This window comes from Harpia harpyja, chromosome 5 (assembly GCF_026419915.1).
Source record: "Harpia harpyja isolate bHarHar1 chromosome 5, bHarHar1 primary haplotype, whole genome shotgun sequence".
Taxonomy (NCBI): domain Eukaryota; kingdom Metazoa; phylum Chordata; class Aves; order Accipitriformes; family Accipitridae; genus Harpia; species Harpia harpyja.
The window spans coordinates 11,303,167-11,324,321 of NC_068944.1; the positions used below are offsets into that span (position 1 = coordinate 11,303,167).

The following is a 21,155-nucleotide window of genomic DNA, read 5'->3' on the forward strand; positions in this document are numbered from 1 at the left end:
GCTCTCCCATCTTTTGGCCGAACCGCCCGAGAGGCGACAAGCGTCGAAGGAAAAAATGGAAGAGTCGGGGCGAACCGGGGGGGGGGGGGGGGGGGTCCGCACCCCCCCACCCTCCCCGGGGGGGCGGGCCGCGGCCGCGCAGCAGCAGCACCGCCTCCTCCTCTTCCTCCTCCTCCTCCTCCTCCTCCTCCTCTTCCTCCTCTTTTTCCTCCTCCTCCTCCTCCTCCCTCTCCCTCCCGCAGCTCGGCAAGGAAAAGCCGGCAGCGGCTACGCTGGCTGCCAGAGCGGCGGTGCGCTGCGATCGGAGACGGGCTGCCCCCGCTCCTCCTCCTTTTTTTTTTTTTTATTTTTTTTTATTTTTTAAATTTTTCATTTTTAATTTTTTTGTTTTTATTTTAATTTTTTATTTTAATTTTATTATTATTTTTAATTATGGGGATGGGTCGCCGGCGTGCCCGAGGAGCGCTGGGCGGCGACGGGGGGCGAGCGGCGTCCCGGGGCGGGCTGTGAGCGGCCCCGCCGGCAGCAACAGGTACCCGGCCGGGCTCGGGGGGGGGGGGACACGGGGGGGGCCAGAAACCCGCGTGGGAAGGAAGCTGGAGGGGGGGACACACTTCTTGCTGCCGAGGCTGGACGTGAGCGAGCTGAGGTCGCGGGGGGTGAGGCGGCGACGGGGTTTTGAGGAGGGGAAAAGGGGCTTCTGGGGGGCTTCTTGAGTGTGGGTTTTAGGCTGGGAATGGGAGAAAAAAATCTTGGTTGTGGGTGTTCGGTGAGGGATGTGAAAAGCTGTGCGGGGGAACTGGTTTAATGTTTTCTCGCAGCGCGTGGAAGTGCTTAGCCTGGTTTCCATGAAAAAAAAAAAAAAAAAAAAGTCTCAGCGTTTCCTTAGGTCTTGTCTTTCTATTTCCAGTGAGCTTTTATGGTATTACTGGTTGGAGGAAAGCTTAGACCCTCTTAAGTTCTCCTTTCAGTCTCTGGCTCGTTCCCAAGAACTGATGCAAACATATTACACACTGGCATTGCACTTCAGTTTACCTTTGAATGCCCTGGTTACAAAAGGTCATCCTAATCCTATGACTGGTCTTTCTATTGCTGTGTTAACCGAGCATTTTGCTGTCTCTCATTCAAAGTTTCAAAAAGCTTTCTGGAAACTCTGTGCGTGCGTTTGCGTGCGTGTGGCCATTCTGCCTTTGCACCCTTTCGTACATCTCCCTGGGAAGAGCTGACTCTATTTTCAGCGTAATTTCTGTATTCATTAATCTGGCCGTGCATTCTGCCACGCTCATCTTAATTACCGTGTTTGAGGCTGCTGTCACGCAGCTGGAGCCCGGGGCAGGGAACACACTCCCCAACAGAAACATTATCTTCATCTTCCCCAGTGGCTAATTAGGTTTCACAAGCATCCTTCTCCTCTGAATAAACAAAAAAATGAGAGCGTACCCAAACAGGGGGCTTGAGGAAGGAGGCAAGGGGAAGGTGTCTTTCCTGGAAGATTCCTGTGCTCGCTGCCCAGCCGTCTCTGAGATCTTCACATTCTGGGAAGAGATTTAATGGGATCTGGTTTTATTGTGGCCAGACTCGAGGAAGGTATCCACTGGGACGGGTTAGAAACAGTGCTTTATAACCGTAACGGGCAAACATGACAAGAGTGCTCCACACTTAAGTGTGGGTGGGCATATATTACACGATGGCAGCAAAATCTCTCTTTTCTTCCGTAAATTCAGCATTTTCTCAGCCAGTAACTAAATCACTAGGACAATCACTTAAGATGGTGTCTGTGCTGCTTGCAAGGGCAGATAAGCGCTTGTGCAATGTGGACTTTTAAAATCCCAGCATCCATAACCTGCTGCTGGTTTAACTTTTGACATCCAAGCAGCATTTCCTGGACAAGGTGTGGGCTTTGGGTTTTTGTTTGTTTGTTTTGCTTTTTAAGGAGCAACAGGTTGAATTTCTTTCCAGGCTCCTGCCTAAGCAACAGAGCAATTAGCTTTTCTGTGTCTCTCTACTCCTCTCAAGAATGACAGTACAGTTACATCTTAGAGGCATTTCTGTAGCAGAATTAATATTTCTTAAACACTTGGGAATGTGTAAGGGGAGAAGTCTGGTTTGTGAAGGAGCATCTCTAAGTGAGAAGGTTGCTTTACCTCCTTGAGGTCTCAAGGCACATGACCATTTTATTCACCTGTATCACAGAGCAAATACTCAGGGTGACGGTGGTGCAAAACACGGCCTCAACACTCACAGCAGCGCGTTCACACACCACACAGCATTACCTTTTGCTGTTTGATATTTTTAAACCTGAGCAAGAAGAAAGGTAACTTCCAGACAAAGCAGGCGGCTGGAAAAGGTCCGGTTCCAGGGGGAAGGCGCTTTGCTTCCCTGCTAGGAAGAAGTGGGAGTGAGAACTAAAAGCAGCATTGGCTTTTTCCAAAAAAGGGATAGCTGGTCTGACTTTTTCTTTTTTTTTTTTTTTTTCTCGTGCTATACGTGTGGCAGTGACAAGCTGCTCGCGGACAACCCACTTACTGGGGTATTTTCATCAGTCAAGCTAAGCCGCAAGCGGTGGGGAGATAGGCAGCTTGTGTCTGTGGCCATTCAACCAGCACAGAGCATCAGCTGAAAGCAGACAGGGAAGGAAGCGAGGGGAGCGATGCCTGAACGCACGCTCCTGGCACGGGCTTGTTAAAGAGGACCGGGACATGAATTAGTATCGGATAGGGGCCTGTCGCATCACTTCCAAGCTATGTGGTTCCTGGATGACTCTATTAACAAAAGGGAAAGAGACCTGGTTATTTTCCTACTTAGCAGGAGCTTGGAGGTCCCTGTTTTGTTCGCTCAGCTTCCAGTGCTCGTTGCTCTTCTGGCAGGGAGGTTGTTAAAGAAGTTTCTCAGTAAAAGATTTTCAGAATTAATCAGCAAGAGCATGCACTGACTGTTTTTCTTCCCTGCCAGTTTTGCACAGATTGTGTCACAGACTGCAGGAAGTGCTTGCCCTTTTAGAAGGCAGAGAGAAAGAATTGGGCCCTCTGTGAATTTAAAATCAAATTTAAAGTCTTTTGACAGCAGAAGCAATTTTGCTCCGGGGGACTTCACAAACCGTGGTGGCTCCACTTTGGATGTGCACCAGTGTAAACGAGAATTTAATTTCCTCCCTGTAGCAGAGTTGCCAACATCTTTGTTTCCTTCGCTGTCCATCAGACAATTTAGTTTTACCAGAGCAAAGCAGGAGGGCAGTCTGGGCGGCTGGAGAAGGAACGGCAGGATGGGCTTTGCCAACTCGCCGTGAGAGGTCTAGAAAGAGAGCAGCAGCAGGAGCCAACCCTGGATGCAATAAACCGGATCATATTATGAGTCTCTGTCTAATGTCAGGAATGGCTTAGCTAAGGCTGGGCAGCCAGCTCACTTTGAGCAGACTGTCCTTCCCTGCATATCCCAAATCAAAGCAGAAACTGCATATTTTTCTGGCCACAGCTGCTCAGCAGCTGTATTTCTGCTCCTCAGTGCAAACGCTGCTCTTGCCCTCACTTACCTGCACCCAGGTGGGCTGCATGGCTGGGCTAGGGCTGGCTCACTCCAGTCCTGTCCCGTCCCGCAAAGCTGGTGCCTCTGGCTCCTGCTCCAGGCAGGTATTCCAAAGGGAAAGCAGCGGGTACCAGGTTAATACTCTCCGGGAGCTGGTTTTACCCCCATTTGGCAATCTAGAGACAGCTGCCATGACAAAACCTGGTCAAGCATCCTCCTGCGGGCGAGCACTGCTTGTTTGCTTCCCGGAGCACCTTGAGCTTTTGTTTTACTGCAAGTGGGCAGCAGTTTTGTCTCAACTTTCACAGAATCATAGAATGGTTTGGGTTGGAAGGGACCTTTAAAGGTGATCCAGTCCAACCCTCCAGCAATGAGCAGGGACATCTTCAACCAGATCAGGTTGCTCAGAGCCCCGTCCAACCTGACTCTGAATGTTTCCAGGGATGGGGCATCTACCACCTCTCTGGGCAACCTGCGCCAGTGTTTTACCACCCTCATCATAAAAAATTTCTTCCTTATATCTAGTCTGAATCTGCCCTCTTTTAGTTTAAAACCATTACCCCTTCTGCTTCGCTACACGTCTGCATTCAGGGGATTTGGATTCAATCCCCTGAGTTTTGGCTCTCCCACTCTAGCTTTGAAGTATTTTGCTGCTGGGTCTGGTGCTGTTGGGAAGAAAGAGGATTCCCCCCGCCCTGATGACATCCATGTTTATTAGGGAGCAGCAGAGAGGGTCCAGGAGCCGTCTGTATCCGAGCTGTGGTCCAAAAGCAGGTCCCAGTACGCGCTGCCCCACTCACTGGAAGGTGTGGAGAAGAGCAGGTTCCTTGGTGCTCTTGAATTGCTTTTTGGCAGCCGCAAGCACAGACCTTGCCTTGGTCTTTGCATCCAGGCTCTGCACCCAGTGACCTCCATAAGAAGCGAGTCCTCTAAGCGTGACGCAAGGACTAACTCATTTTGTTTCCTAAAGTTATCTTTTTCTGCCATGTTTTTTATGTTACAAGGGTATCCTGTAATTTTTATTCCCCAACCAGCACAAAAGAAATGACGGATTAGCACAGAAGTATGCGAGCATCTTTCTTCTTTTCAACGGGAGGAACAAATTGAAGCTGACAGTTCCCTGGAACCAGTGCAACACATGAAGTAGTCACAATAATACATTTTATCTTCCAGCCCTTTTAAAGCATGAGAAGCTCTCCGGTCTCTGGTGCCTCCAGTAAGCTGACCTTGGCTGGCAGAGCCAGCCACCTCATTACTGCTGTCCCACTGCTCGCAGCCTGCCCTCTCTCTTGGCCCTCAAACAGCCCGATTAGCTGCAGCAGCTAGAGCTTCCCAGGTCAGGCAGCCTGCTGGTAACCCTTCAGTGACACCAGATCTCTTTCAAATACTCCCTTCTGCAAGAAACCACTTTTCTGGATTAAAAAAAAAAAAAAAAAAAAACAAACCATTTAGCTGCAACACCCAGAGATTTGTCAGACTTGATTTTGTCCTGAAAACATCACCAACAGGAAAACTTCAAGCCACCCATCGACTCCAAAAAGCAGTTGCAGCAGAGAAAATCTATCTAGTCATCACTGAGGTTCTGGTTTTAGTTTGTGCCTTCACCTCTGCAAAAGACCAAGCTAGACAGACCCTATCTATTACTATTTAAATCTTTCTATTCGAGCTGACCAAAGGGAGGAACTAATTTACAGTGAAATCTGTTGGAGGTAGGCAAATAAGCACCCGCAAATAGCTGCAGGAGGTTTATGTTTCAACAGAAGGGGCAAGGTTGAGCACCGCAGCTTCCTTTCTCTTTCCCCAAATTACCATCACACTGTCTGAGCAGCCAAAACAGCTTGATTTGTCCCTCAGTGAGGCATCTGTCTTCTTTGTCGAATTTATCTTGCATCTGCTAGAAGACTGAGGCAAAACAGAGGAAAAAAAAATGTGGTTTGTAGTGAACGAACCCCTTGAAGATGCCTCAGAAGTCTTGGGGAGCAGGGCTTGTGCTTGGGGCTGAGATGGTGGCACTGGTCTGTGGTACTACCGCAGGCAGGCAAGTAGGTAGGGCAGTTCATGTAATTCTGTATTCAAAGTCTGACGGGCGTTTTCTAATCGTATAACATGAGGGAAAGGGCCTCTTCCATAATTAAGCAACTTGATGTCCTCTCTTGGAACTTAATTTAAAAATGTTTGGTTTTAAAACTTTGATTGTGGTACAGAAGTAGGGGCATATGTTACAGCTTTCTGCAATAACATCCCCACAAGTAGTCTTTGGCCAGGGATTCTCCCCGGGTATGGAGACACCTTTTTCTCTTCTCATCCTTGCAAGCATCGCTGGATCATAGTAGCAAGAGCTATCCCTGTGCACTTTCCCAACCAGACAGGCACGTCAGTGGGTGATGATGCTGTTGAAAAAATGCCACTGCTCAATTAAGTGTGTAATGTGTCAAGTCTTGCATGACTGACTGCACTTTCCTGGTCTTGTTCAGTACATCTGCAAAATACTGTTTTGTTAGTTCAAAGAAGGACTTGGATTTTGGCTAGAGATGATTGTGGGATAGGAAGCAATTGGCTGTGAGGTGCTCTTTGAACCATGAGGCTTTTTCCTGAATTCAGTGTAACACTTGCAGGCCGCATCTACTTAGATATACACAAAATCTTATGAATAAGAATAGACATCTGCTAAAGTAAACAGAGATGAATGTTTAGTTTATTAGATGTTCAGATTAATAAAGCCAAGAGCTGGAAGTGCTAAGTCATCTGTGCTACACAAAACCAAACCAAAGCCATATTAAAAATGCTAAGACTTCAACTGAGGCTGGAGAATAATCAGCTTAAAATTCTGCCTGCGTATACTAAGGTTTTGCTTTCTTTGAAATCAGAGGGAGACGTTGCCATCATCTCCCCAGATGGCAGCTGGACCACAAAGCCTTTTTTCCATGCATGCAGATGCTGGACTGGACGTGCTTGCAACATACTTGATTTCCATGCCCTACGCTGACAGCAGAAGCTCGCTGAAGGTTAGATGGCTTTTCATCTGCAGTTATCCAGCAAGAGGTTGCTTTTTCCCCATTCTTTCCTGGCTCTACCCTTAAAAAGAAAATAATCCTCCTTCTTCCTGGTAGAGAAGGTGGCACCGGTGGATCCAGCGTAACAGCTCCTATGTGAGCATAAACCGAACGCTGTTTGCGTGATTTCTCCAGCCACTATTTCTTGTGGGCATGTCGTGCTGCCACCAGGTGAAGGCAGCAATTGCTTCCATTGGCAAAAGGAGAGAATAGTTTTCCATCATCATATAAAACCATTATATCCTCCTTTTCCTATACCCAGAATGATGGTCCATTACTATGATATGAATTGGAAAATGCAGAAATCTCAACAGAGAAGGAAAGGAGAAAAGAGTGGGAGGGCACCGGAGGACAAGCTGTGGGGTCACTCCTATAAGCTTGTCATTAGCCTGCGATGGCCCCGGTGGGTTTTTCCTTTAAATGGCAGACTGTGGAAAAGCAGGGCTGTGCTGAGGTGCTGCTGCCTTAATTTGTGCAATGAAAAGTTACGCAAGATAATTACCTTGTAGTTCAGCGACAATAAACTCTGTCAGATCTGTTTAATCCACGCTCAGTTTATCCGTAATGTCTCTGTGTCTAAAAGACTCGAATGGTAACTAATCCTATAGCACAGCTGGAGCGTATGATGTTTTAAAATCAAGATTTCTTTTTTAAATGTTCACTACAGATTAAATTTACCAACTGAACCTGACTAGATCTACTTACCTTATATTTAAGGTTTTCATCAGGTTAGCATTGGCTGTGTCCGTGACAGTAAACTACGGGCATTTGGGATTGTTCTCAGGTACTAATGGGAACAGGAACAGACCAGCCTGTATCGATGGCATTGAACTCCCCTGTCCTCCAAAAGAGGGAAGCACCTGAAGACTGTTTTGGGAATGGTCCTTGGCCCACACGGCTTCCCAGACCATGCCTAGTAATTGTGTAGGGGAGTGCTAACCGGCCCAAGCCAAATCTGTGCCAGTGATCACTCAAACAGTGTAACCTCCTTTGCCCCAAGGAGCAGAAAGCCCTTGCAGATTCAAGAGGGAACAGCTTTTCTATACTGAGAAACTTGATAGCTACTGAAATGGAATGTGGTTTCAGAAAGCAGTGGCAAGGACAACAGTTCTCCATAAAATTCTATGTATTTTTTCAAGCTGTTTCTGTAAACACTTGTGTATCTATGAAGCTGTCCTGCTTTTTGCGCTGGTGGGCTGTGACTATTCCACGTAAAACAGTACCGTGGGGGCAGAGACCTGTCCCTCCAGCCATCTGCACATAGCAATGAGGTTCCTGGTTTTGCTCAGCTGCGTCCCGTTGGTCATCAGATCTCTTCTCCAGTACCAGCATCTTTAACACAAGCTTTTCCAGCAGGGACTCTTTACCTAGCACAGAGCCCCCTTACCCCTTTATCCTGCATCAAATCTCTTCCAGTTACTTTTTACAGCTCCATTAATGATCCTGACTAGAGAAGATGGTGGTGGTCTGAGGGAAGTTTAGGCTATTGGTGGTATTAGATGTGCACTGTTGTCTCCTATGCCCTTGGGAGTTTTTAAAATTGAAAAGATTTTAGCCAGAAGAATAATAACCTCTGCCATTAATTTTAAATAAAAGTTTTAGAGGTCATTTACATAAGATCTTCTCTAGCACAAGATTCAAGTTTTTAATTTAAATTAACTGAAGCCAAGAGACAGCCTCTCTCAGTTGTGCATGGACAGTGCTCAACCACTTGATGTACTAGAAGAAAGCTTCAGACACATGCTATAGCCAAATATAAATGAAGTTAACGCAGGACTTTTATGGCAATGCTCTTGAAATGGCCACACTTGTGAGGTGTCAAAAAGATTAAATAAATCCGTTGGTGCAATACACATATCTGGGACAAGAACGTCCAGCTTTAAAGATGTTCTGTCCTAAACATACAGCGACGCATCTTCAACAACATTTTAGTGAGCGATGTGCCATTAAGACACGCCTTGAAGTAGGACGATCATATAAACATCCAAGGCATTTTAAGTCACCCTAATCCCACGTATTTAAAGAGGAGAAGCAAAGTGTTTGTATCTCATTAGCGACTGAAAGGATTTGACAACAATGATGTTTTACTTTCCTTTCAGGGATGAAATGCCTGTCCTATTTGTTTAATTTAGCTCACTTATGCTTATATTAGGGCGTACCTGGAGTGGATACCGAGTACAGCTAGTGTTTGTCTGTCTTGGCTGAAGCAAAACAACTAATTTCTAGAGTAGCCCACTGGTTACCTAAACCATCCTACATGTGTTTACTTGATGCCTTTACTTTCCTGCAGATGCAAAGATGTAGTAGTCTCGGCTTGCTGTCCTTGCCCATGCTGCTGCCGTCTGCATTAAATGAGGGTTGTAAACAGCAGAAGTACTGGTGCAAAGTATTAAAAGAAAGCAGCACTCTTAAGGGTGATTTTATATTAAACACTGCTGGGTCATTGCTTTTCTCTCCTGCCAGCGAGGTTTTTATGTTCATTGCTTACACAGTCTGAGAAAGTGAAGCCACTCTGCTGCTTACACTTGACACACAAATTTAGGTCAGTGCTCACAGTCATCACGGATTTTGCCAAAAGTCTCCCACCAGAGTTGCATGTATGGACATCAGGGCTGACTTACCTCACTTATTCTCAGATCTTACTCATGGGCTCGTCCAAATGTTGGTCAGTAAGGGACACGGGAGACCACCAGCACCACTCATGGTTTCCCAGGCCTCCCCTACTGCTAATGCTTGCAAAAGTGCAGAATAGGTTGATTGCTTTTTATGACCTGAGAAATTGAAATTCCACCCAATGCGTGTCGTCAGTGGGGCAGTGTTCAGTGGCATATGCCAAAAGAGGTAGAGAAGTAGCCAGGCTGTTGCTGGAGTAATTCCCACAGCCTGTTTTCCATCCTGCTAGTCTAACTGCTTCTCACAAGATAGCTCTTCGTAGTTTATCTCCTAAAATAGGGATAGATGACAGAGCAGGACAAAGCCTTCCACCTTTACTATTGTGTAGTGCTGCCGAAATGACAGCGTGATTCATTACATGGACAGGTCACTCACGCTGAACCTCTTGTTACGGATTTGGTGCAAGGTGGGTTGAAAGCATGAGAAGATCATTTTCAGTTGATTTTCAGAAATGCTTTTTCTTTAGATTATTTGCTGGTACTTGAACAGCGGGGGGCTTTGTTTTTAATTAAATCTTTAATTGACATAAAGAATAATCAATGATGAGTAGAATTGGAGCTGACTTCTAATCAAAGATAATTCTGCATACCAGGGTGGGTTTGAAATGAATGAACATCAAATCTAATTAGACGGCCGGATTCTGATCCCTCAGCCACACTCATACGTACTGTTACAGACCAAATATCGCTTATCGACGCTAATGCCAGCTGAATATAATTGCTCTGTGTTTCTAGCGCTGTAAGGGAACGGCATTAGGGAGGGCACCGCATGGGCTCGTGCGCACGGTCACTCCAGCTGCCAGCGCAAAACAAATGTTGGAACTGAAAAAAAGGAGGTCAGCTACCACGAACCCATCTGTCGTGGGCGGGAGCCATTTAGGATCAAATTTATTTTCCTTGGGTTTATTACGGTGAAATAACTCATTTGCGTTTCCCTCGCCTTATGTTTTCGGTAGGTGCTATGCCAAGGGTAAGGAGCGGTGCTGTAGGTGTTTCTCTGAGGGGAAGTTAAGCAGAGGAAAGGGCAGTTTGTGGCTCGCCGGCGGGGGAAACGAGGCATGTACCGAGAGCTCTGGTGAAAGAGCAGCTACGAAAAGGGCAGGAAGAAAGCTAATCGTGGTACAAGACAGAAGAGGGGTGCTGCTTTTACCTTAGCCACTGCCAGTCATTATTTCTGTGCTAGTGAGGTGATGAGAGTTAGAGCCAAAGGCATGTTTTACAGTAAAAATAAAAGATGAAGTTAAAAGTCCCCACGCCAACTTTGGCACCTAGACTGGTGTGAAAAATGACCGATGCTTACAGAATTCATGGAGCTATGTTGCGGTGGGAGCATCAGGTATCAGGACCTATACATTATAGCCACATATACTTTACCATTTTGCTATTGACCTGGATTGTTAGCTTTTTTCTTACTATTACTATTGCTTTTTGGTTTATGTACTTCATCCAGTTTGGGTAGGAGGAGCAGAACAAACAGCATGAGCTATTCCAGATGGTAGACAATTTGTGTTTCTGCTCAGGGCGTCTAGTGATGAGCTAGCAAATACTGTAGCATTTGAGTTGAAAATGTCCTTACATACAACATAAAAAATGTTCTTAAGGAAATGAGACCATAAAGTACAAGTCTTGCGATTAGTATCAAGTCTTGGGAAAAATATTATTTGAAACAAAAGCTGAAATTTGGTACCGAAATACCCAAAGCTAACGTTTTCGTTTATTAGAAACAGGTAACGGCACCTTGTGCTCACTTGCAGGGATTTCTGCATGACAAAGTAAAGCTCCCAGCTATGGGCTTAAGTAGAGCTGTAAGAGATGCACGAGTTGCGTAAACACTTCTTTGTGCATTGTAAAAACGGAATCCGCCCAAACTGAAGATATTGAAATACAACTAATAAAAGAAAGAATCACTGCAGGCGTCACTGACGCAGATGAAAAGCTATCAGTGAAAAGTGAGCACAAGCCTTCAGAGAGATCCTGCTGGATAGTCAGTGGCGAGGCTTGGATGTCCATGGTGGGGGAAGAGACCCAGCTCAGGCTGCCAGCGAGGGCAGGACGAGCTGCGGTGGGTTAAACTAAGATTCTTGTTGCTGCAAGAGATGGGGCAGAAGTTTGCTTCCTTGCGCTGGGGCAGGAATACGTGGCTACCGACGGCTTTGATGCCCATCTAAGCGTGACCCTGGTGCTCCCACATCTCCCATTGGAAGGAGAGGGAGCCATCTCGGCTATAGCTCTCTCTCTGTGCAATGCTGCTCTCCACAGCCATGCTGGTAAGCTCACGTGGCTCTTTTTTCTGTATGCTAAAATTAACGTTTGAAGCTCACAGATCTGCTGGCCTTTCACCGGCTGATGTAGGCTTGGGAAGTGTGCTTGTCAGTATAGCCATATGCTGCTATTTAGGAATATCTCATAGCCTTGGACTTTGATGGAACAAATGCACGTGATTTTGTTCTGGCAACCAAGAATAGTTCTTCAGATGGAGCTCACATGTCTGTACAACCCTGGCAAATGCCACCCTGCACAAGGGAGGAGTAGCCCAATCACTGGGAGCATAAAATATGTTATGAAAGTTGTAATGCATGTAATCTAATGAGCAACAGAAGACACCCTTCTAAAGGTGCTTCCAGGAGATCCCATCCCACAGAAATGTTCCTGACACATCCAGGAATTATGAGCCTGTGCGCTAATGCCTAAAATTTTTTGTCCTAAAAGTGTAAAGGCACTTGTGCAAGAATTAAATTTCTTGTGAAAGTTTTTATAATGCTCCTGAGTGCTCTTACCCATATATTATTGTCAAATTTTTATATTAAAAAATCATCCACAAGAATGTCTACGTTCTCATCCAAGATGCATACCTCTGTGCCTTCTAGGAGTCTAGGGAACATGGAAACCATAAATTCCAGGTGCTTATTTGGGCTACTGGCCATGCTGGCCTCATATTGCCAGGGTGATTCAATTAAGTCAGAAGGAAGAAGTTGGAAAATAAATGCTAAAAATGACTAGACTTTAGGCTACAAAAGCAAGCGACACCAGCCGAAGGTGTACTGAATGAGCTCAGCATTGAACTGAGCCTGAGTAAGTTTAGAATTGAATTGTGCTCTTTGGGTTTATGAATGCAAAGCAGAAAGAATTGGCTGGCTGGGGGGAGGAGGACACAACTTCTAGGGTATAATCAGTTTCTTCCCTTATTGGATTTATTCTTTTGGAGATGCACACTTCTAAATGTGATCTTATTGCAATTAAAAGTTTTTACGTTTGTAAGCTAGTCTGATAAGCAGAACACAGACCTTGACATAAATGAGAGAGGAACATATTCTTTTCTTTCATTATTCAAGAAGATACCCGTTCATTTGTTAGACATACCCCAGGTTTGCAGGTAAGAAATGTTCCTGGCACGCAAAACAAAGTCAGTTGACTTCTGCAGCCATCCAGTTGCATCAGTTTAGTGGACCCCTTCAGCTTACCTTAACCTAAATAATTACCGCCAATTTTTAACGGGCAGCCTGCAGACCACAGATCAGCAGAAGGAACAACATACAAACCATCTCACTGTAGGGATTGCAGCTCCTTAGATCCAGAATGGGCCTTGAAACATGTGTCGCACAAAAAAATAAGATAGGAACAGGATTATCAAGGGTCCTTTCTGTCATTGAGTCCAACCCCACATTCCCATTTAATCAAGGATTATACATAACCCCAAAGTATCCTCGAAGCCTCTATTCCACAAACCCTCAGCTGCAGACAGCTGTCTAACACCCTACAGCAAACCCTAGACCCAGAGCCATAACCGTAGCTGCTACAAAGAGAGAGCAGGAGGAATCAAGGGCACCATCACCACTCGTGGATTTGTTGCAGCTTTACATGGCTGCTAGCACATGAGTAGCAAAACCAACTTCCACTCATCAATGTGGTGAACAAAAAATACCATCTCCGGATCGGTCATGGGGAAGAAGTGAACAAAAAGGGACTGTGTGAAAGTCAGTCTAGATTTAGCAAATGTGTTTCTGACTGAACTTCCCCGCTCTTAGCTTGGATCGAAGTCCACACTGTTTATCAAATATTTCAGCATTACGGGAGGTGGAGGTCCATGCTGAGGGTGATGAAGAGAGGGCAGCAGCCCTGTGGAAGTGATGGGCTCAATGGTCCCTTCCCTTCTCATTAGCTCAGGCTCAGCTGTTTCCCTGTTTCCAGACTGAAAGGAGAGCTGGGAGAGGGGACTTTTATTTCCCCAGGGACAGAGACATCGTCAATTATATGCCATTCCCTGCTGCAAGCTATTAGTGAATAGGGCAGAGAAAGAGTACTGATAGGATTTCACCTTATCCCTTGACTCACTGATGGGCTCATCGTTCAACTGCCGTGCACTTAGCATGGGCAGTACTAATTATATTAATTATGCTCCTACACAGTGCATGCTTATATTAGCAGTAAGCAGACTGGTGACTTTTTAAAATGAAACATCAGTGGTTCATTAGCTGTATAGATTTAAAAATGTAAGCATACTCATTGCATCCACTGCTGAGGTGGATCTCTTCAATCTCAAAAGCATTTAATACCATTTTAAATGTGCAATATGCTTTATATTGAGAGCAAAATGTATACTGTATCTAGGAGACAGTAGCATTATATCACATAACTACTAAATGCAGACTTAGAAACTTGATCACTACATTGGACTAGCACCAAAATCCCCCTAGTAGTGTTCATCTGTAGGGATACCGGTCAGGTCAGCCAGAGATCTGGGTAAGTCCTTGTGGGCTGAGCCTTACTGAAATTATACTAGTGACTACATCTATGAGTATAATCAGAGGACAACTGTATTATTACATTCAGAGGTAGGTTTATTTAGTTGATAGCACAGAGGCCTGTGAGTGGTTTAAGAGGCATAAAAATATAATCCTTCTCTACAAAGTATATTACAACAATGTGACAAATACTCATCACTCAAAGTGTCTTTGCTAGATGTAGGTATCATAAATAATCTATCCACGTGGTGCCCATATGCAGCCACTGTCTATGTGAATCTAGGCTAAGGGGCTGCTGCTGCTGCTAGGCAGAGTCAGTGCGATTTTGTGAGGTCAGTTGGAAGTATCTAAGATGTCAGCAATATAAGTTTAAATCTTAAAAACAGATTGTGTTTGTACAATAGAGTCAACCTCTAACCTGACAAACTGAAAAGTAACTGAACAGAACTGGGAGATTTCATCAGTTCTGACTCTGTTACCTCCTTTTATCACAGTTTTCTTCTGTACAGAAATTAAACATACATTAATCACCAAGATTATATATTATATAGAGAGAGAGCACAAGCCTATCTGGGCACTGAGTTCTGACCATTTTAAGCAAAAGCAAAGCAAAAGTAGCTCCAGGCAGGTCTTCAATTTGCATTTCAATTGCACTTTTTCCACACTTCCTTCTGCTATCTTGAGGAAAGTCTTAGCTACTAAAGCATTGCAAAGCCATCCGAGTGCTTGAGCAAAATAAAGAAAATAAATAAGTACATCCTTTTTCCAAAATTATTAATTTTTTAAGTTTCCCCAAAGGAAAAGAAAACCGAAACGCTTCCAGTGTATCTGGATATGGTCACACATGGACACAAAGATTTTGTTCAGAGCAAAACCCATTCATCTTTCATTCACGTTAATTCAGAAGATATTCATCATGTGGAAGATGTTAGCATTTTGACAAGAGTTTTGAATCTAAAGTAATTATATTTTTATAGCCAACGTGGTCATGATTAGCACCCAACTTCAAGTTTGGTTTTATTCCTGTTATTTTTTGAGGAATGGCTGATGTTTATGCAGTTAAATCACCTCTGACTGTCAGCATTGTTTAGCTTCTACCCTCAGAGGTCTCCAGATGCTGTCGGGGGGTGTGTTAATCATCCTGTCAAACGATGCAAGCGCTGAACACTTGCAAGGGATTTTCTGCTCCTTGGCACTCTGGACCCAACTTTTAATGCAAATCCTTGTACACAAATAGAAGCATAGATCATGCAGCCTAACTGTCTTAAGGTTATTTGCAAAACCAAAGGGAACTTGCTGCGCAGACCCCCAGAGTACTGTGATCGGGTGGTTTCTGCTTTGTCTCTCGGGAGCTGGTTCTCGGTGGGGTTTGAGCTGTTAGATGTCAGCTGGCGCGGGTAGACGCTGTACCGTCTACAGGGATGCAAGGTTTGACCTTGAAAGCTGCAAAGTAGCTTCTGCCAAGTGCCGGGTGTCAGCAAGCCGGAGCAGAGCTCAGCCCTGCAGAGGTGTGCTGAGAGCCTTAAGGAGCCAGGGGTGAGTGTAGGGCCAAATTTGGGCTCTCATTGACCAAAGACTCAAGTATCTCCGGCTGTGGCTGGAGCATGTTTATCCCTGTATGAGTAAGCCGAAGCTTGTGCTCACTGCGGTTTCTCCTGAGCCTACGAGGAGCAGCTGCTCCCAAGACCCTCCTGCTCCTACCCTCTCCCTTTCTTCCTTCTCTCCTGGCCGTGGGTTTATCCCCAGCGTGGGTGCTCACGGCCCTGGTCTGCCCGAGAGCGACTTCTCTATCCCAAGGGTTTATCCTCGCTGTGGTTAAACTGGCTCAGCGCTGCGTCCGGGCTCAGCCGGGGACACAAATGGTGGAGCAGCGTTATCTGCTGACCACGGCGGAGGAGAAAACTTGCCCTAAGTGCAGCCCAGGTGGTATCTCTGAGGGCCGTCAAGTCACAGGGGGCAACCCTTGCTTCCAAAGCATACAGATTTACGCTGGTTTGGTTGTGCAATAGAGAAAACTTTACGTTACCAGTAGCGCTGGCAGTGCTGGGACTGGAAGAAGTGTTTCTGGCAGAGCTCTTGCAGAAACATTCCTGACAAAGCAGCTCCTGGGGCAATGCGGTCCTCTCCACGGAGAAGCAGTAGCTTGCCACGGCGCCTACTGCCACCTCAAAGAGTATTTGGCCAGCTTAGCACTACAAATTAAACATAACTGGATGGCGCGCAACGTTTCCTCATGTATTTGCTTTCTCCAGTGAGTGTTTGCCGTGCAGGCACCACGTAGCTCTGGTGCTTATCTTTAATAAGTACGTTCAGCTGCGAAGGCTTATGTTGCAAATCTCTGGCCTTCACAAGTGGCTGCTTTTTTGGATGCTCGTGATCCTTGCTGGTGTGTGGGGATGAGAGGGTGGTTTAAACTCGGTCACCCCCTCAGCCCCGTAGGTCGTGGTTTCGCAGAGCATCAGCTCCATTGCCTGCAGGCAGCTCCAGCCCTTGCCATGCCATCCTGCCTCCGCACCAAACTCACCCCTCGGCCCAGCTGTTGGAGTGAAATGGACTGGGGGTGTGGGGCATACCGGGTCCAACTTTTAAAATAAATGAAAAAAAAAAATTTTAAAAATTTCTTTTTTCATTATTTGTCAGGTTATTTTTAAGCTGGCCTAGTTTCTCAATCCGTTTCACAGTGGAACGGCGTTAGCAGCCGTGCTGGTACCCCGGGAAAGGAGGAGGCAGTGAGAGGATGGATCCTGCGGGACAGAGGAGCTGGTCCCTGGCAGCACCTGAGGACCAGTTCCCTCTTCTCCAGCATTCCCCTTCCCCACACGCTCCCTGCTCTGCTGCCTGGCCTCAGCTGGCCGTAATGCTCCTCAGACGGCTCGGTGAGGCCATTCGTCTCACCAGAGCAGCACAAAACTAAGGCAGCGTAAAAGTCTGCTTTGTTGTCTGCCGAGGGCAGCGAGTGCCGGGGCCGGGACGTGGAAAACGGTGGAGCAAGGAGTAAAGGAAGAGGGAGATGTCTCTCTCTCCCCTTGTGGCAGCAGCAAGCTGATGGAGCTATTGTGAACCACGGCACTTGTTTGCTATTTCTTTACGGGTGGATTGAAACCACTTTAGTTTGGTGCAGATGCCGAGCTGGGCGTTGGAAATGAGCACACACAGAGCAAGTGTTTCCTCCCGGGGTGCTGAGCTCTCCTGAACGCATGAAACGCAGAGCATACGGTGCCTGGAGCTTGTTTACTTGCCTCTCGTCGTGGCGGAGAGCATCCATCTCTCATCACAGCACGCCGTGGCTGCGCGTACACCCACCGCGTCTTCCTTCTCAGCAGTCAGGCGGGAACAGCCACGGGGAAAACGAGCAAGGATCAAAGGGGAGCTGCAGGACTCGATTCATGCTAAATGAACCCTGGGTTTTTTGCTTTAATGTATGTAATAACACTTCACGGTGATGGCGAGAGCCCCCTAAGAGCTCTGCACACTCCCAAAATAATCTCCAGGGCGCCCTGATGTGGCAGATGGGGACACCAGGGCTGGGGGAGAAGCATGCCAGGCATGGAAGAAATTGGGGATGGCGTTGGGATTATCACACTGAAGCATCTGGTTTCTAGTCCCACATCCAGACCCTCTTTGTGCCTCTGGCACATTTTCAGTAGACCATGGGCCATAAGTCAGAAGTGAAAAGAGGACCATTTTGGTTTTGAGGCAGGACAATTTGGCAATGCAAACAGATTCGTGCCCTGGCTCGTGGCCCCTCATGGGGTTCAGTTGCCCCTTACCGTGACCGATGGACACCAGGCAGTCCCGGCCTCACTGCCTGCCTCCCACCCTCCATCGTCGCTGACCTGCTTTCTGTTGTTTTTCAGGAATATCTTCCAGGCTTCCCGAAATCATGTCAATAGGATCACATTCATTCTCTCCAGGAGGTCCTAATGGGATTATTAGAAGCCAGTCCTTCGCTGGCTTCAGCGGGCTTCAGGAGAGACGCTCCAGGCAAGTGCTGTGCTTTCTAAGGGGAATTTCCAAATCAGGCCCTAAGGAGCCCCTGGGGTTTAGGGGGTGAAGGTGGAAAAGAAGCGAGAGAGGACTGCCTTCTCTCTGACTTGCCAAAGAAAGCCTTCTAGGCTAAAATCTCTCTACGTATTGTTTGTATAACTAAGCTGTTACCCTCTGCCTTAGCTACCACGTGCCTGTTTGCCTCTCCCCCATTAACGCAGGGCTTCCTCACATGTCTCAGAGCTGTGAGAGAATTTCGGAGAATCATTTTAATTTACTAACTTGCACAATGATCTTTTCAGCATGCGAAATGTGCAGGAGCACGATATGCTTCCCACCGCCCCCGATTTAAGACCGTTGCTACCTAAGAGACAGTTTTCTCATTGCCATGCTGCTATGAATTAAAAAGAACTCTGTTTCCTTTGCGGGGCTGCCTTCATGTCCTGCTGGAAACAGGGCAGAGCTTGGCTGCAGAACCTTTTCTTGCACCGCCCTTTAGCTAGACAAGACTTTGAGTCAGGCGCTTACCAAGTCATCCAGTCCCCGATGCCCCCAGAGGCTACTTTACAATTAATTTTAACTTGTGTAAAGTCTCCGAGCGCCCGACCACCAGTTAGCAATTGAGGAGGAATGGCAGGCAAAGGGTCACTTCCCATCGTCAGCTCAAGTCAGGGATGGTGGGTAGATGCTGACCTACCCCCAGCAGACTCACCAGAGGCACCTATATGCAGCACAACCGTCCTCCCTTTGCCATACAGAACCACCTATGGTCCATGCTCCAGACCAGCAGCGTGATGCTGTCCTCCAGACACGCTCTTAACCAAGCCCCAATCTTCCTTAGGAGCCCCCAGGCTTTACACCTGAGATTATCTGGGCTCCCCTTTGTTTTTAGGACCTGGATGTAGCTCAGCCCTTTTACGGCTGTGGCTGAGCAACGTGAGGCAGGACAGGCATGGTATAAGACAGAGAAATGTCTGATGAGCCTCAGGCTCAGCCCGGTGTTTCCAGACCAGCATTCGTATCTCGGCAAGGCAACTGGCACATCAAAAGCTGACAGCGCATGTCCCAGGCTGCTCAGACCTCTTAACCTGTAAACAAATGCAGTCCTTTAACTGGCAGGCACAGAAGCAGATTCGTTTCTGCTAGCAAAGATAATATCAGAAGATTTCTTCAAGCTACGCTCCTTTGAGATCATTATGATTTATAGGGGTTTCCTCCTCTTTAATGTTCATTTTGCAGGTGTAACTCCTTTATTGAAAATTCCTCTGCACTCAAGAAGCCCCAAGCAAAGGTGAAGAAAACGCATAATTTGGGCCATAAGAACAGCACCACGCCCAAAGAGCCCCAGCCTAAAAGGATGGAAGAGGTCTACCGAGCCCTGAAGCATGGCCTGGAGTAAGAGCCTTTATTCTGCTTGCTGATTGAAGCTTTCTCTCACATTTTAGAGCCTAGAGAAACATATCACAGGAACAGGGATCCTTAATCAAAGGAGAGGAAAATATACCTCTTGGAGTCTGGATTGTAAGACTTAGGATCTGAAATATTTGTATGGGAAACGGGGCAGAATCCCACTTCCACTCCAGTTGCTGGGAAAGCTCCCAAAGGCTGGGATTTCAACATTTTTTTCCTCCAAATTTCCTAGATCCCTATCAGAGGCTTGTATTGCCCTTAAGATAACATCCCAGACGATAACGGGGCTTTTACCAGCCAGATACAAGAGCAGCGATTGGAAGGCACCAGCCCCTAAATTAAGCAGCAGATTAGCTTACTTGAAACTGGTTGTTCAGCGTAAGGAGAACACCGAGCTCTTATATACAGCTAAATAAGTGGCTCCTATTTATTCCCAAACAGGCAGCAGGGAGCTGCTTTTAGGACACATCAACGTAAATGAGTTTTTGTCTGAAAATACATCCAGTGAGGAAAGCCATTTGTTGGGCAGATTTTCTTTCAGGATGGTCAGCAGCCAGCTTGATATGTGCTGCAGAGCTCATGCATCCCTTCTCTGGTTTGTGTTTACAGTGAGTATCTGGAAGTTCACCAGACAGAGCTGGATAAGTTGACTACTCAGTTAAAAGACATGAAAAGAAACTCACGCCTGGTACGTGTCACGCTTTTTCATCGTGTGGATGCACAGGAACCTTCTCGAGGTGCTGGAGCAGCCAGGGGGTGGGAGCGGGATATAGGGAGTTTGCATTGATGCTCTTCTTCCCTTCCAGCCCTGGTCTCGTTTGTGATTTCTATTGACTGACAAACATTGCTTTCTCATGGTGCTGTTCTGTTGCAAAATTAATCACAGTTTCGTGTTTTCTGTTGCAGGGAGTCCTGTACGATTTAGATAAGGTACGTTATTCCCTTTGACACTGGTTTTGCAAGGAAGTGTTAGTATCCGTACAGTGTACGTAGCTGGCACGGGAAGCCTCTCACAGCCAGGTCTACTACCCAGGCCAACACCACTGAGGGAGAAGTTACCTGACAATTTGCATTTGCGAAGGAAGAAGTCCCGCTCCCTTCCTCTTCCCAAGGGCTCTGGTACTTGCCGGGCACCTCCGCCAGCCAGCTATGCTCACTAACCCGGCATCAAACTTACCCCACCAGCCCTTTCCCGGGGTCTGTCGAGTTAAACTGGCTCAGGGACAGGCACAGAGAAGGAGGCAGACCCCTGCCAGGGGAGGAGGGAGGTGGAGGAGCGAGACCTCCTATTTCCATCAGCTGCCAGCCATTAAATCCATCGCCTTATGCAACTTTGCCCTGCCACGGGTGACTGTGGGAGCCGGGTCAAGCCCCAGCTTATCCCTGCTCCCGCCAGTTCTGGGGAAGGAAAAATTGCAAATATTTTTCCCCACAGGAAAATTTGAGTGCAACAAAAGGAAAGCTTTCAAAAATGTTTCTTGAACCAGTCTGGCTTTTTTTCAGTCAGAATGCCAAGCTTGGTTTTGCTGTCAAAAACAGTTTGCTGAGGTAGAGAATGGATTTTGAAATGCAAACCCCAATCAATTTTAATACAGGTTTTCAAAGTACTGAAAATACCATATGTCGTGGTTTAACCCCAGCCAGCAACTAAGCACCACGCAGCCGCACGCTCACTTCCCCCTCACCCAGTGGGATGGGGGAGAGAATTGGGAAAAAAGGTAAAACTCATGTGTTGAGATAACTACATACTAGAAAGAAAATTAACTCTA

General features: G+C 46.6%; 1 protein-coding gene across 5 annotated transcripts in view; it reads left to right on the top strand.

Moving 5' to 3' along the window:
- The window catches only part of RIPOR2 (RHO family interacting cell polarization regulator 2), a 108,371-nt gene that overhangs the window by 55,815 nt on the left and 31,401 nt on the right, over nucleotides 1–21,155 (top strand). For 4 of the 5 annotated variants that reach the window (XM_052787162.1, XM_052787159.1, XM_052787163.1 and 1 more), the window contains exons 2-5: nucleotides 17,847–17,973; nucleotides 19,216–19,371; nucleotides 19,996–20,074; nucleotides 20,293–20,316. In XM_052787162.1, the coding sequence (XP_052643122.1) occupies nucleotides 17,847–17,973; nucleotides 19,216–19,371; nucleotides 19,996–20,074; nucleotides 20,293–20,316 (386 nt within the window). Of the gene's footprint in view, nucleotides 1–396; nucleotides 533–17,846; nucleotides 17,974–19,215; nucleotides 19,372–19,995; nucleotides 20,075–20,292; nucleotides 20,317–21,155 lie in introns of those variants that run through there. The other variant, XM_052787161.1, reaches the window with a different exon arrangement.